The 16,280-nt window shown below is 40.7% G+C and overlaps 2 protein-coding genes across 2 annotated transcripts in view; both read right to left on the bottom strand.

Annotated features, from left to right (window-relative positions):
- Positions 1-1,766: 1,766 nt before the first annotated feature.
- LOC134805185 (serine protease inhibitor 77Ba-like) lies at positions 1,767-5,852 on the bottom strand. The gene has a single exon (XM_063778497.1). The coding sequence runs from the start codon at positions 5,745-5,747 to the stop codon at positions 4,482-4,484; it is 1,266 nt and encodes a 421-aa protein (XP_063634567.1). The 5' UTR covers positions 5,748-5,852; the 3' UTR covers positions 1,767-4,481.
- Positions 5,853-10,005: 4,153 nt separating this feature from the next.
- LOC134805474 (ATP-dependent RNA helicase DHX30-like) overlaps positions 10,006-16,280 on the bottom strand; it is a 33,700-nt gene continuing 27,425 nt past the window's right edge. The window contains exons 14-22 of the mRNA XM_063778773.1: positions 15,573-15,653; positions 15,117-15,189; positions 14,374-14,510; positions 13,655-13,843; positions 13,071-13,232; positions 12,359-12,560; positions 11,803-11,986; positions 10,703-10,773; positions 10,006-10,229 (exon numbers count right to left, since the gene is read on the bottom strand). Of these exons, the coding sequence (XP_063634843.1) occupies positions 10,019-10,229; positions 10,703-10,773; positions 11,803-11,986; positions 12,359-12,560; positions 13,071-13,232; positions 13,655-13,843; positions 14,374-14,510; positions 15,117-15,189; positions 15,573-15,653 (1,310 nt within the window). The 3' untranslated portion in view covers positions 10,006-10,018. The remainder of the gene's footprint in view (positions 10,230-10,702; positions 10,774-11,802; positions 11,987-12,358; positions 12,561-13,070; positions 13,233-13,654; positions 13,844-14,373; positions 14,511-15,116; positions 15,190-15,572; positions 15,654-16,280) is intronic.

Here is a 16,280-nt window from a genome sequence, read left to right as displayed (position 1 = left end):
ACAAAGAGAAAGAAAATTGACAAAGAAAAGTTAAAACAACTCAAGTAGCTTTTTGTCAAAACCTGACACTTCATTAAAGGCTTTTTTTTTTTGTTGTTTTAGTGCACCTGCTTAATAACTGTAGTATGTTCTAATAGCACCGCACTTAATAGACGTTTTATAATGTTTAAAAAGTTTACTAGTGGTCAGCTAACTGAGTTGATCTGTAACGTGTGCTCTGCGGGGCAGTTTGAAACACTTACGGGGCACTTTGATTCACGTGCCAAAGTACCCCAAACTGATGTATCAAAGTGTCCCATGTAATATATCAAAGTGCCCTGCAAGTGGGGCACAATTGAACAAATCCCATTTTTTGTTAAAATCCATATATCTCTTTTACTGGCCATAAATTTAACAAAAAAAGATATACTTTGTGTACCTTAGTAAATTTGTCATCTACTAAGTACAAAAAGAATGTATTTTGAGTTCATTTTGCGGCCTAAAATCAATTTCAAAAAAAGGTGTACCAAGCTGCCCCGCTTCCCCCTAAGTTGTCAACACGACGAATACCTACTCAAATTAGGCACCAAATACCGAACTGTAAGTAAACGGTCGGCAACGCTCATGTAATACCTCTATGTAATACCTCTAGTTAATAAACGTAGGTAGTATTATGCTTCAATGAGAGCTGAAAATAGTCTGAAGAATTCTTGCCTCCTAGTTGCAATGCTTTGTAAATAAAATAAACTATGCTGATTATACGTAATTTAGATGTCTCATGATGTTTAGCTTGTGTATTAATTGAATATGTGAAATTATGTCAATACCTGCCTACTGCCAAAAAATAACCAAAAATATAATGAATAAAAATCTCCTACTGTAATAAATTAATGTGAAAATATTGATTTTGTTTTATTAGCATTACGTAATAGTAGTACATACATTACGGGACAAGTGCGATAAATAGAAAATTCGCAAAAATTGGCGAAAAATTAAAACACGACCGAAGGGAGTGTTTTAAATCGGCACGAGTTGCGAATTACCTATTCGCACATGTATTGTGTAAAGCTTTACAGTACATATGGCCCTTTAAATTTTCAACGTAGGTAGTTATGTGGTGTGCTAATTATCGCACTAGTGCGGTAAAGTAGCACCATATGTACCTACTGTAAAGTTGTTTTCAATAATTTTAAACTCCTTGCCCGCTTAGCTTCTTCTGATAGGTAACTGGTACCTATTAGGTAGGTACCTACCTACCCACGAGAAATATAGTTACAAGTAAACAGAACCAATATAGGTACAGTCAGTATCAAAAACATAGTATGAAACAACGCGCCAAAAGTATCTCTGCTACCCAAGAATGCTTTTCCGAATAGACGAGATACTTATATTAAATTACAAGTATATTATAGGTAAGGTTGAAGTCAATGCAGCCAAATCAATCTGCTGGAAACGTAAACGAGCGTATTTTTTTTTTTTTCAACCGTGGAGCAGAGTAGAGCACATCTGCTTTAGACTGCTGAAACTAAAAGCAATCGCTGCTTTGTCGACGAAGTTAATAATAGTGCAGGTAGGTACTATCGTTAAAAATGCTCGTGTAGGCACGGTATTTCCCGCATATAGATTTGGCTGCAATGACCTTACATGGATTACGAAATTCAATAAGACTTCGTTTGTAGCTTTCTGTGTATATAACATTTAATTTAATTAGATTTTAGAACAGATCTTCGTCTTCTTTATACAATTCTTACTTTATCAGAAAAGTTACGTCTAAAGGCGGCATTCGTGTGCGGCACAAGCATTTTTGTAGGTACTGAATATGCTTGTGCCGCACACTGGTGGAATCTCGCCTTAATAGTTACAATTTGTATAAAACACTATACGCCAATGTTCTTATACCTACATATCCTTACACACATCAAATATTTAATTACATACATTCACATCATATTATAATTAATTTGTGCCATACATAGTGTTCAATTGACTTTTCTATACCGAAAAGTTAATGTGTTTATGTTTCTGTTTATTTCTATTTTCTATTAAGCATTGGTGGTATTTTAATTATCACAATATTCATACCTACTCCCAAAAAACGTCAGGACCGACCGGTTTTGAGCCATGCTACTCACAACAAGAAATTAAATTTATACATCACATATACATTGTTACAAGTAGGTAAGTATTTAACGCATAAGGTGCCGTCTATATAGAACCATTAGTTTACTTTGGTTTCTTAATACAGAAACCATTAAATTACAAAGTGAGTAATGGACATTTATGTTCCCTACTAGTATTTTTAAGAGCACTGGTCAGCACCAGCAGTGGCGGTCCCAGGGTGATTTTTAATTAGGTAGAGTTGTATTTAAGGGTATATCGGTGGCCCAGTGGAGTCAACGCCTGCTGAGGTAGCACCGCTCAATGTCCGCCAGTGCTGAGGGCTTACCGGGAAATACGAAAATCGAAATTTCGTTATATGCCTCTCTTTCGTCCGAATATGCAAGAAAAGGCAGATAACGAAATTTCGATTTCCACTCCCTCTGATAAACACATACCTACGTGTCTGTAATAAAACTTAGGGTAGGTAGCACTATATTCTAACACAAACAATACAATTTTAGACATATGAATGTCGCGCTTACAGAGTTTGTCAAAGTTGATGAACGCACAATATTCCACAAATGCATTGCAATTCGTTTCAGAAGCAACTAAAACCACAACAATGACTAAATCAGGGAAAATCTTGTTGTTATTTATTCCTTATTACCACGTTAACTGCCCAGCAGAGTTTCATACAGTCTTTTAACTTAATATAGACCAAGCTAACAGTGCACAGACTTTGCAATGACATAGTGTGAAGATGTTAGCAAAAACGTCAAATTTCTATAAAAATAAATATGACATTTGGCACTCCAGTTCTGGTGGTTCGAATTGATGTAAAAGAGCCATCATTGGCATAAGCTCAAGTCCAAGTTTGTCAATCAGAAATCAATGGTAGACCACTGTGCCCCAACACACATTAAAACTTTGTTAAAAAGTAAGTAGGTCGAAAAACTAGTATATAAACCCTAAGATGTTTAAATTGTGTACTCTCAACTTTATTGCACGAGAATACGGTATAGCGTTGTTACGAGTGTTGGGACAGCTGCTTAACGACTAAAGGGCTCAAAGTGGTAAATGTACTAATTTCGGTATATTATGAGAACTTGTACCTATAAGAATGATCGACAAGAGCCCTGGGTGCGTAGCCAACGTGCCAATCGTTTATGCTCCGAAGCGAACGAAACGCAACTGTTACTGTCGCACTAATATGGAAAAGTGAAACAGAGACATTACGCTACGCTACGGAGCGTTAACGATTAGCATGTTGGCTAAGCACTCTGAACTATGACGGAACTAGGTAAGTATCGAATATAAAGTCTAAAATCATATAGGTAGTTACATATTCCGAAAATTATTTATTTTAATTGACAGGTTATTGATCCTAATTTAACGAATTGTACATAGATAAAAAAAAACTCAAAATTTCAGCCTGGAACATTTTTCTAACATACAACATATCCATTTGCCATTTTGCACTTATTAATTGAGACAGTGTTGTTCGGGAAGTTCTTAGCTGCTCTGATTGTATGTACATAATTTTATTAACATCAATGGCATAACATTTTCACACCTGTGGTGCAGAATAACCAGAAACACCAACAGTATAATAGAACACAGAACCATGACTAACTGCCTACACATAAATATTTTATTTGTACAATTTACCTGTTTTTTAAGTGGAAACTATTATTTAAAATGACAGTTTTGCAACCAGTTCTCGGTTCATGAGCATTTTAAGTGCCTTGATTACATTGAACATGACCTTGCCAAGTTATCTTTAATTTTATCTCTCTTCGTTATATATTTTAAGAACTATATGTTCTTCTGTTTAGTTGATATAATATGATTTAATATATATGATTTAAGGCTTGGGCTATTAGATGTCATGGCTACTCTTGTATTTGACATATGTATACAGAAAATTCAAAGAAAGATCAAGAATGGAAAATGATACCTATTCACTTGTATTAAGGTAAGAAATAAACCAAAGGATAGAGAGATGCCCAAGCTATTAGGATGTCTAGATCTCGGAGTAACCGAGGTCTAGATCATTAAAGTGCAAGTGAAAATAAAATAACAATAGAAAAATATAGGAGAAAAGTTATTTAAGCTAAATTGGTAATGAATGGCAAACCAAACAAGGTAGTTGTCAAACAATGTTATGAAATGAATAATTTAAATTGCCTCTATCCTCAGGGATTCTACCTAATTGTAGTGAATCCATTTCTAGTAGAGATAAGTGACCCCTCCTGCAAACAAATTTCTATGCAGGGGGGTCACTTATCTCTGCAACTGTTATTTTACAAAATGATTGAGAATCAGATCTCTGGATTTGAGTACACAAAAGTCATAGACTCTATAATTATAGTTATTGTAGTTTTCAATTATAGCTATACAGATCAGTACAAAATCGGCTGTTGGTAGACTCCTCCAAAAACAATAGTGTTTGTGACTTTCTCCACAATAAGGTAACTAAAAGGCCGGTTGGCTTCAAATCTTATAACTCCAATTCGGTTTGCAAACTCTGCAGCTGTAGCCCCAGACGCTGTGGTACCTTCCTCTGTAACCTCAATTTCAGCTTTATGGACAACCCTACTCACATACATGGGTACCCGAGCCAAGCGGCCCAAATTGGCTTTCACTGGGTCAAACAGGTCATATATTCCCATTCCCTCTTTCAAAATTTCATTCAGTTCAAGGCTAGAATCAATTTTGAAGCGAGGAATGAAACAATCTATTTCATCGTCACTATACTCTTCTTGAGAAAGTTTCATCTCTTGAAACACAGTATCTAGAGGTACTTTTTTGAAGTTCAAAAACATATCTTCTAGAGTAATGCCAGGATTTGGCAGCATTAATAGCATGGACAGACGATTTTCAACACCATAAGGTAACTCAATTACTCTTGCTTGAATCTCCTTAATATTAGCAAATGGGTATGTGTATCTATTGTACATCATGTTTACTTCACCTATTTTTGTCCCATTACTATTATAGAAATTTTGTTTAGTTGTAGAGGAAACATTAAAAGGTGCAGTCCACTGCCCTTTAAAATATACTGCACTAGTGATGATCATCTGTGCATCACTCAAATTACTTTCATCAACTAATTTGGGAATTCTGCCTTTGGTTGCTGATGACACGGCTCCATTGATGGTAGCAGCGGTTGCTGCACTGTTTCTGAAGTCCAAATCGACGGTTTGCGTATCATAAAATGCTTTCGAAGATTGACGGAAGTCATCTTCCAGAGATTTAGACTTGTCTACAAATATTCCATTGAATTTCGCAAGATGCACCGTAGTTGTGTTTACGACTAGCCATCGGGCGATTTCTTGGAAGTCATGTCTGGTAACCGTTCGGTTTCTTTTGATTCGTAAGGCAGAGACCAGTTGAGTCCGTGTACTGCCAAGTGCGCCTTCCGACGTCACTGCCAGCACCGTCCACGCTGTGATCGGCGACAATATGAGATTCTGTTTTCCTTGCCTTTTTGCTGCATGATATAACAGCTCCACTGAGAAATTCCCCGTCGCTTCGCTGAGGCCGTTGTGCAAGTTCGTGGGATATTCCGGTTCATTGTGTCCTTTAACTCCATGATTCTGACCGAAACACAACACAAAACACGCGCATAATTCAAGCACATATATAAACATAATGACTATCAACATAAAATATACTACGTAAACTAATAAACAGTGATTCCTTTTAGTTTTTTATGTACCGTACACAATTTGCACATAAAGTATTTGCCGCGGCGTAGCGCTAGCCTTGCGGCGACTGACTGACGATGACTAGTACATCGGGTAAGAGGAAAATGACCGGTTGCCGATGCCGCGTCCGCGTTATCTACGGTGTTTACATTAAAATGGAATGGACAAACATACCTACCAACTAAAACCGGTTTCAAAAGATTGGAATCCCCTATTTAACGACTCGCCACTGAAATATCGACTCGCGGAATAATTTAATATTTTTTGACAACGACGTTTGACATACGGAAGGCGATGTTGCTATATAACAATTGTCAATTTAGGATTTTCCCGAGAAATTCAATTAAAATCATAGAAGGTAGGATTCTATATAGCCGGTTTAGACTCTCGCGCGAGCCACGAGATGAGCCGTGAGCCGCGCCACGAGACGCGAGTGTAAGTGGTGGGCTCGCGGCTCGTCTCGCGGCTCGTCTCGTGGCTCGGCTCGCGCTCGCCTGGCTCGCGTGGAGGAGCGGTTTTTTGGGCACGAGCCAAAGGGGATCGCGCGGGACGCGCGCTTGCGTTCACACTCGCGTTCGGCTTGTCATTCGATTATAAACCTTATGCCGTGCCGTTAGTGTTTAAAATATATTAGCTCGACGAGCTTACGAACAATGAGACGAGCCTCGAGCCGAGCCACGAGGCGAGAGTGTAATTGTCAGTGGAAAAAGGCGGCATATTTTAAAAAATGTAGGCGCGAAGGGTTATCGTCCCATAGAAAATTTGAATTTCGAGCCTTTTTCTACTGACAAGATTTGCTTGACCATCTTATAATACTAATTTTACGGTGGGGAATAAAAAAAAGTGACTGTGACAAGGACAAACAATAATAGCTCTTTCGCTATCACTCCTACTGAAAGATACATAAGACTATCCTGTTCGGTCACTTCCCCCCACCTTTCATGCCAGATCCAGTTTATATATAACTAGAGTCATGAATAATTGTCATTTTAAGATTTTCCCGAGAATTTCTATTATAGTCTGTGCGGAAAGAGAAGAGTCGTGGAATATGCGTGGAATGTATAGGGCCCAATATATTCATTCCACGACTCTTCTCTTTCCGCACAGACTCTAAAATCAAATATTTTACTGTGCACACGACGCATGCACGGAGACCAGTGGCCTATTTTATAAAGCTACAAGTTACAATTTACAAGCGGAAGTCTCGTTCTAACACATAGGGTTAGAAAGAGACTTCCGCTTGTAAATTTTAACTTTATAAAATAGGCCACTGCTTTTACGAGCACAATGTTCGAACTGGACGCCCTCGAGTGTGGTTTAACACGGCTCATGAACGCAATTTTCACATAAAATGTATGAAAAGACCAATACCCCTAGGCTTAGGAGCTTGCGACCATGGTAACGGTCCGGTACGCCCGTCTGTTAGCACCGTTATCGTAGCATGTTTCAAGGTCGATTATAGCCAGCAAAGAATATAATACTCACTAGGAGAAGAACGGTAACTCCATACAAAAAATGTCCCCAACCGTTTATACGTTTATACTAGTGGCGCCGTCTTTGTGTACCAATGGAACTAAAGTTGACAACCGGTTTAGCCTGGCGGGTATTGGTAGGTAGTAATTCTGTTGATAAACATATTTGTTATCTTCATATCACGAAATATATGCAAGATGCAAATATTACCCCTTGTTTGTGGTATTATCAATTGATTTAAATAAAAGGCATGTTTATGTTTATAACATTATATATATTATTTATTAAAAAATGTTTTACATATAAAAATATACACTGAAAACTGGCAACTGGCAACTTAATAAAAAAATAGACATTAATAAAGCGCATTCACAAAGTTTTCAGTACCTTTTATACAAATAACATTAGGCATGCCTACCTATTACACTTTACACACAGATACACTACACTTTACATACGGCATTTTACACAGATTTCCAACTTGTATTCATACATTTCTTCACGGTTAATTAATACGCTTTCCAGATGCGTTATGACTCGGTTCCTTCTGAACCCACTAAAGTTGTAAATTTCACTCTGGCTGCTTCAACAGCCGTTGCTCCGCATTTAGCACATTTTCTATGTGCATTGCTGTAATCCATGTAGGTACAGACTTACAGTCTTAAGTGGTACGTAGCGGTACACGTTGTATGTATTATTTAAAGAGTTAATAAATGGGTAGACGTACCTACCCTCCATATATTTTATGAACATTGATAAAGACAGGAAGCAAATATTCATTATAAAACTTAATCGCATGTAATTAAGTTTTAAGCGTTTTAAGTCCCGTTTTATGATTAATATTGTATAAAATTCGTGATAATTTAAATCAGAGTTGGGAGCAATGTTGCTGTAGAAAAATGTTTTTATTTTTATTACTCGCAACTTTTTCCCGGAGGCCAACGCACACATAGAAGATTAAGGCGCACACATGCGCAATTATTTGGGGACATAACTTTCTTAGGAAGTGAACAGGCCTTGATAGCCAGGCTCAAGCATACACGTTATGGCTCCTCTACACGATGGGCCAGCGCCGGCCACTCCAAGGGACGCAGCCATGCGGTAGAATTAGATAGCAATATCACTTGCTCCCTCTAACGCATAAATGCGTCCCTTGGAGTGGCCGGCGCTGGCCCATCGTGTAGAGGAGCCATTAGAAGTTAGGTTGGTATTCAGTTATCCAATTTCTTGGTCCAATGTGCATTGCGTCTCACTCTCTCACTAAGCAAAATGTAAGACGCAATTACACATTGGACTGGTGGAATGTCACGCCATTTCCGTCAGTAGAAAAAAGCGGCAGATTTAAAAAAATGTAGACGCGAAGGGTTATCGCCCCATAGAAAATTTGAATTTCGCGCCTTCTACTGACAAAGTTGCTTAACATTTACAGGGTGGATTTTCTTTTTGGATCAGTGACGGCAGCTACCAGATCCCGTGCTGCTACTCGAAAACGGTCTAACCACTGACTTAATATTAGAAATAGACACACAGAGCAGAACAAAAATGTCAACAAAATGTGGATCAGAATGACATTAGCTGCAAATTTGCATTGATGATAAAAACGCTTACGTAAATTTTGAGTCAAGATAAATGTTTTGTACGGAAAAGAACTTACTGTCGTAAGCATTAAGTGTCAAATTTGTAAACATTATTACCAACACTGTTAAAACTTTAAGTCCGATGGCACTAAACGTAACTTCACCTTTGTATTTACGTCAAACAACGTCAAACGAGAATAATGAACGAATGGAGTCCCTTTGGTACATTTTAATAGGTATTACTGTACAGAAAAACCGAAGTAATAAATGAAACAAATTTAATTTGATCGGGAGTTCAAATAAAATTAATTCATGGTAACAACCCGTGTAAGTTATCATAAAATAAATTTATAAATTTATTATATTTTCCTTGAAATAAATTCAACTTATTAAATAACTGTGTATTTTAGATCTACATAATACTCTTCGCACTTTCGTTCTTTGCAATATAGTGCACGGGGACATTCAGGTCGCTACTGGTACTGATTGGTTATGGTCTTTATCAAAAAAATCCTGTGGTTGTCACTGTGTTCAGACAGGTTTAACATTTACAGTTAGTCGATGTAAGCCCTTATTGGTCGTGTATATGTCGGAAACAGGGAAATGCGCCGAACACACAAGTGCCGTTTTGCCTTGTTTAAAACTGCATCACCCCTATCTCTTGCTATAATAGCAGTCCACTCTGCACGTCGCATAGGTTTTCTTGGAAATCTTGAATTTAAACATAATATTATATCTTACGAATTCCATATAAAAATAAAAAAGTATTGGCCTCACATCGACTCATTAGATTTTTGTTCCTTCACATCCCTTCTTTGGTACTAACAAAATAATTTATTCAAAATCATGAAATTACCACCAGATTACATAAATTATGTAATGCTATCCAAAGAACTAACCGAAAGAAATACATTCCATGCTTTTTCCTCGTTTTATCATTGTTGTTTTTGCATATTTTTACGACCATTTTACGACATTGTTGACAACTTCACATTTGAGCGGTCCATACAAGACTAAACGAAAAAGTAACGCGTGATCTGTTTTAACGTTACTTTTGCGGGGCCATTTTTTGCGGCTGATTGGGTATCCAGTTCTTATTCTATATCAATGGGTCTAACACAGAAGTGTTAGAACAGCTGGGGTGGTAGAGTGAAAAATTCCAATATATAACAAATATATTTATTTATCTAAATTCTTCCGTGATTCCTTCCCATCTTCAAATTGCTTATGTGCTTCCACTAGTATCCTGCCGATAGCCTTGACTAGTCTCACTTTGAACCTGGATACGATTGTGTTCTCCTCGTAAGAGATGGCGTTTGAGTCGCGTTCGATGTAATACTCGATAGTTCTGGATAGCATCTCCCTCGCTTTCAATATTTGCTCAACTTGGCTGCAATGTTACAATTGTTACATATTTAATATTTATGTTATACAAAACCTTTACTTTTAAAATTTCGCAACAATGTATATTCTGCTCAAGACTGGGAAAATTAGTAATTGGTAAGCAGGGAAGTATGTAAGCAGTGAAATACTAAGGGTCAGTTGCACCCATGTTGCACCAAACCGTCTATCACCGTTAAAAACTTCGCAAAATTTTGTTGTACTTGAAGTTTCATAGTTCAGTAGCTACTGCGTGACATTAATCAGTCTGAGTCTGGTAACAGTGTTTGGTGCAACTAACTAACTATTTTGGTTCAGCGATCCAAAGAGAATCTTGGCCTTCGAAACGAGAGCATGCCACCTGTCCAGATCCTGCGCAACTTTGGTGCTTTTGGCTTTTGGTTTGGTGCAACTGGCCCTTAATAATATATGTAGCATTACACATTAGGTATATTGAATTGAATCTTATGTTTTAAAACTTACCTAGTTGGGACATGTACATCTAGTTTGTGTCGGCTGAGTCTCAGTACTGTCGTGTCATCGTATGTGACACCCTGCAAAAAAAATGGGAAGGCTATAAACGAATTACTTGGTTTGCTGCGTGTACTACCCACTCTACAGCCGCTCGAGCGAGTGGAAGCCGCCGGAGTATGCGACCCGTATGTATACGTACTACAGATACGTCTCCCTGGCACAGCGCGAGCACCGCCTGCGGGCTGACGCGGGAAGTCTTGTGCACGACGAGTGCGCGCCGCTCGAGCGAGTGGAAGCCGCCGGAGTATGCGACCCGTATGTATACGTACTACAGATACGTCTCCCTGGCACAGCGCGAGCACCGCCTGCGGGCTGACGCGGGAAGTCTTGTGCACGACGAGTGCGCGCCGCTCGAGCGAGTGGAAGCCGCCGGAGTATGCGACCCGTATGTATACGTACTATAGATACGTCTCCCTGGCACAGCGCGAGCACCGCCTGCGGGCTGACGCGGGAAGTCTTGTGCACGACGAGTGCGTGCCGCTCGAGCGAGTGGAAGCCGCCGGAGTATGCGACCCGTATGTATACGTACTACAGATACGTCTCCCTGGCACAGCGCGAGCACCGCCTGCGGGCTGACGCGGGAAGTCTTGTGCACGACGAGTGCGCGCCGCTCGAGCGAGTGGAAGCCGCCGGAGTATGCGACCCGTATGTATACGTACTATAGATACGTCTCCCTGGCACAGCGCGAGCACCGCCTGCGGGCTGACGCGGGAAGTCTTGTGCACGACGAGTGCGTGCCGCTCGAGCGAGTGGAAGCCGCCGGAGTATGCGACCCGTATGTATACGTACTACAGATACGTCTCCCTGGCACAGCGCGAGCACCGCCTGCGGGCTGACGCGGGAAGTCTTGTGCACGACGAGTGCGCGCCGCTCGAGCGAGTGGAAGCCGCCGGAGTATGCGACCCGTATGTATACGTACTATAGATACGTCTCCCTGGCACAGCGCGAGCACCGCCTGCGGGCTGACGCGGGAAGTCTTGTGCACGACGAGTGCGTGCCGCTCGAGCGAGTGGAAGCCGCCGGAGTATGCGACCCGTATGTATACGTACTACAGATACGTCTCCCTGGCACAGCGCGAGCACCGCCTGCGGGCTGACGCGGGAAGTCTTGTGCACGACGAGTGCGCGCCGCTCGAGCGAGTGGAAGCCGCCGAAGTATGCGATGAGCGCGCCGCGTTCCCTCTTCGCGTCGTGGTTGACGCTTTCGCTACCGATGTGGGCGCGGTCGCCTTTGCTGGAGAGCAGAAACAAAGGTTGCAATTATTTTATATAGCCCACCGACCGACTGGAGTCAGGCCTTGCTGGAGCGGATTTTCAATGTATCTATACATTGTATGGCAGAAGCGATTGAATCTGACCCCAGCAGTCCGCGTCCGCGAGTAGTCGACCTGCTTGCGGCCGTACACATGTGAAATGCGCGCAGACTCTGCCCGTTCGATGGGAATCGTACATTACATAGCCTGCGAAAGAGAAAGCTGGCGAGCAGCAGGGAGTTGGGCCCACACAGCAACACGGCGTGCGTTAACTCCTCGATGCCCAACAACCGTGACTCCACGCCCACGCCTCAGCTGCACTATAGTGCTACTTGTCTATTATTATAAAGTACCTGGTGAGCAGTCCGACTTCAGGTTTCAGCTTCCCCTTGGTCCGCAGGCGGGCGCTGGCGAGCAGCAGCGCGTCGGGTCCGCACAGCAGCGCGGCGGGCGTCAGCTCGTCGATCCCCGAGAACCGGGACAGCTCCTCGACGTTGAGCAGCGGCTGCACTACAGGGCTTTTCAAGAGCTGCTCTAAGTACAGGTTGGTGATAGCTGGAAATAATAATAATGGTGTCATATGGGAATAGTCAGGTGATTTATAAGATACCGAACTGTTTTCAACCTCTTTATTGTACGCTTGCAGAAATGAATAAGTGCGAACGCGACGCAATGCATTTCTATTGCAAAAAATGCTTTAAAAGGTGAACATTTTTATTCAAAGACGCATTTCAAGTTAATTTCCGCCTACCAGCCGAGAGGTCCACTAATGATAAGGACCTCCCCAAATAATCACCATAACTAGATATATCACTCATTCGTTTAATCACTTTATTGTGGGCGTTCCTACGTTATGGTTTCCGATACGTGGTTGGCATACTCTTTGGTCGCCACTCAAAAACGTCCTTCAAGAGATGCCATCATCTCTTTAAGGACCATACAGAGGACCGATATATCGGTTTAGATATTTTGAGCATCTTGGCCTCTCCGACATATTTGATGGCGACTGGATCTTCTTGTTCTCGTAGGTAACATTTAGGTAAGAATAAAAATGTAGCAACTTACAAGTAACGTAGGCGAGGCGATCCCTCCTCAGTCCATAGCGCTCACACCATGCTTCGACTGCTTTTTCGCCCCTCGCGCGCGCGCGCTCGAACTCCGCTTGGATCCAGTGCAGGGCCACGTGGTCCGACGTTGCACTAAACTCGCGTTTTATCTCACGGATCTCTGAAATACAAATATCTGTATAAGAATACTAAGTAGTGTTATTATAAATCAATTGTTTGTTGTCCGTGGCACCCTACTACGCCTACCTACCCACTTATCTACTTCTGAATACGCACATTGGCAGTGTAAAAAAAACTATAAGTAGTCTGACAAAATAGAGTAGAAATTGAAAAGTGGCAATACTGTAGTGTCGTCCCGTTTTCTTATATAGATTGACTTGAAAGAGACGACACTACAGTATTGCCACTTTTTAATTTCTACTCTTTTTTGTCAGACTATACTTACTAACATTTAAATTTATTCTGTAAGGGTAAGACAGATTACACTACACAGACAGATAAATTTCTGTAGTTCTATTAGCTATTCCGTGGTGAAGCTCAGACAACATTAAGAGATAAAAAAATCTAAAAACAGAGTTGTACCTTCCTTCCTGTCGGCCGCGTCAGCGAACACCTCGACGTTGTCGGCGCAGTGCGCGAGCACGTTGGCGGCGGCCGCGCTGGTCCCTAGCACCGAGGCCACCAGCAGGCCGCGCGCCAGGCGCGGGTGCACTGTGAACGAGGACAGGAGGCTCCCAAGACGAGTTAGCTGCTCACATTTAGACAATGCACCTAGAGTTTAATTGTACATTACTATAGAGGCCGGGAAACGAAGGGTTGCGGGTCAAATATAGATGGCCGAGCGTAGCAAGCCGGATAGGGATACGTGGCCGGCAACCCCGTTTCTCGCCGAGATTTATATAATGCTTTTCTCACACACTTGCAATTAAATAATAATGAAAATATGATGATGATGATTGTTTCATGTCCTAATGTGATAGGTTATTCAGTGCTTGGGGGTGATAGAGGGGAACAAAAATTTGATTATTTTTGCGCTACGACGCTCGGTTTAGGAGATACAGCCCTATAAAAATGTCTTATTTATATCTTTTTCACCAGGAAAAGTTATTTAGTCATGCAGAGATTGAGTCAAGTGATTTAGTGTTCAGTTTTTTAACTGTTATATTACAGTTTCAAATTAGTATTAATTAAATTCTCTAAGTACATGACATTAGCTTCTGATGGCAATCCATAGATATTAATACTTATGCAACATTGAATTACTGAGCCAGTGGGAGATATAAAAACATTCAATGGTTTACCTAAGTCAATGAGGTCATTTACTGCAAATTGTATAGCTTTAGATGAGGGCGGCTCGGGCAGCTGCGACAAGAAATCTTCTACCTTATCGTCTGGAGCATAAGACTTGCAATCCAACACCGTTTGCTCTAAAGGTACCCTGTAATGGGAATGAATATCAGCGTTATATGTACTTATGTTCAGTTTTTTAATTGGTTGATATATTTTTTTTTGTAAACAGTTCGATTTTGGTTGCTTGGTGTAGAAATTTATTTATATTTGGCCAGCAGAGAATAATATTTATTGTATGGTATAAATCAATTAAGATGTGTTCCATCAATTTGCCACGCTTACTTGGAGAGCTTGAAGCAACTGCCATTTAATCTTCTTACCCAGAGAGCAACTAGGCCTTATCGGGAATTATAGTTCGTTTTTTAAGCATTAGAAAAAAAGGTAAATAATCTTGATGTGCCTTTTAATTGAAAAGCACGTTTTAAAAATATGTCACGGTAAATGTGTACCAATTATGAATCTAGCACAATCATTTATATTCTTCTGCTAATAAGGCACTGGTTGTTAAAAAGCGTTTTTCAATTTAAAGACATGTCAAGATCGCTTACCTTCTTTCTAATGCTAAAAAAAAGCGAACGATAGCCCGGTTTTCTCACGATGTTTTCCTTCATCGAAAAGAGATTGGTGAATTCCAAATGAGATTTCTGTTCAAATAATGGTTGACTATACATACATAGGATGAAAGTAAGCTTACCTTAGTATTTCGGGAGAAGAAAACGGCGTAAAATCATTTTCCTTTTCTTTCGTGTAGAGTTTGAAACAATATCCTAAAAAATAACATTGATTCAGAAATATAGTACAGTAAGTAGGCAGGTAGCCAAAAATATCAGATTTAATAACGAACATTGGTTGTATTGTTTTTTTCCGACGCGATTCACACGATAGCACGTCCGTGTGACTCCAGGGGTTAAATACTCCAGTCTTGTTCACACATTAATTCAAACATTTCCGTTTTTGCATTAGGTCTCTATGAAGCTGTAGGAGCGTAGGTGGTGTGTGTAATCATTCACCTCAACTCTATACCTACACTGACATTTCATTAGGAATCGCTGGCAGGGGTCGGCCATTATTGGGAGTCCCAATCGAAGTTTGCCGACCCCTGAGGAAAGTGGGTAGTGTACTCGTATTATTAGCAGCGTTGGTTACTGACCGGCTTGCACGCGGCCCGCCCGCCCGGCGCGCTGCCTCGCGCCCGCGCCCGACACCCACACCGTGTCCAGGCTCGCCGTGCCTGCGAAGTGCGAACATACCAAATATAGATCCACTGCTGATGCGGGTATAAGTTTAATTAAATTTATTTTGCAAGCTTGGGAAGAGTCGCAGGATGCGATTGGCGTCTTCTGCGACCTTTCCAAAGCCTTCGATTGTGTAGACCATAAGACGTTAATTGCCAAGCTTTGTTTCTATGGCATTCAAGGACAAGCATTAAATCTAATACACTCTTATCTAACAGAGAGAAGCCAAAAGGTTGCTGTAAATGGTGCCTTGTCGTCAGATGAAGTAGTAGAGTTGGGTGTGCCACAGGGATCGATTTTAGGTCCTTTTCTGTTTCTGGTTTATGTGAATGACCTGCCTTATATGGTAAGCCGAGAATCCGGCATTGTCATGTTCGCCGATGACACTTCTTTGCTTTTCAAGGTGAACAGAAAAAACACTGAGCTTGCTGAGATAAATGACACTCTTTCTAAAGTATGTGATTGGTTTGCTGCAAATAATTTAATGTTGAATCCAAAAAAAACCAAATGTATGAAATTCTCTTTAGTTAATGGTTCTAATCGAAATTTAGTCTCTAATATCAAACTTAATGGTCAGTCTGTTGACTTTGTAGAAACAACGGTGTTTTTAGGAATAACCCTAG

The sequence above is a fragment of the Cydia splendana genome, chromosome 2, assembly GCF_910591565.1.
Source record: "Cydia splendana chromosome 2, ilCydSple1.2, whole genome shotgun sequence".
Taxonomy (NCBI): Eukaryota; Metazoa; Arthropoda; class Insecta; order Lepidoptera; family Tortricidae; genus Cydia; species Cydia splendana.
The sequence above is the reverse complement of the archived record's forward strand: the minus strand, read 5'-3'. Positions and strand labels throughout refer to the sequence as shown.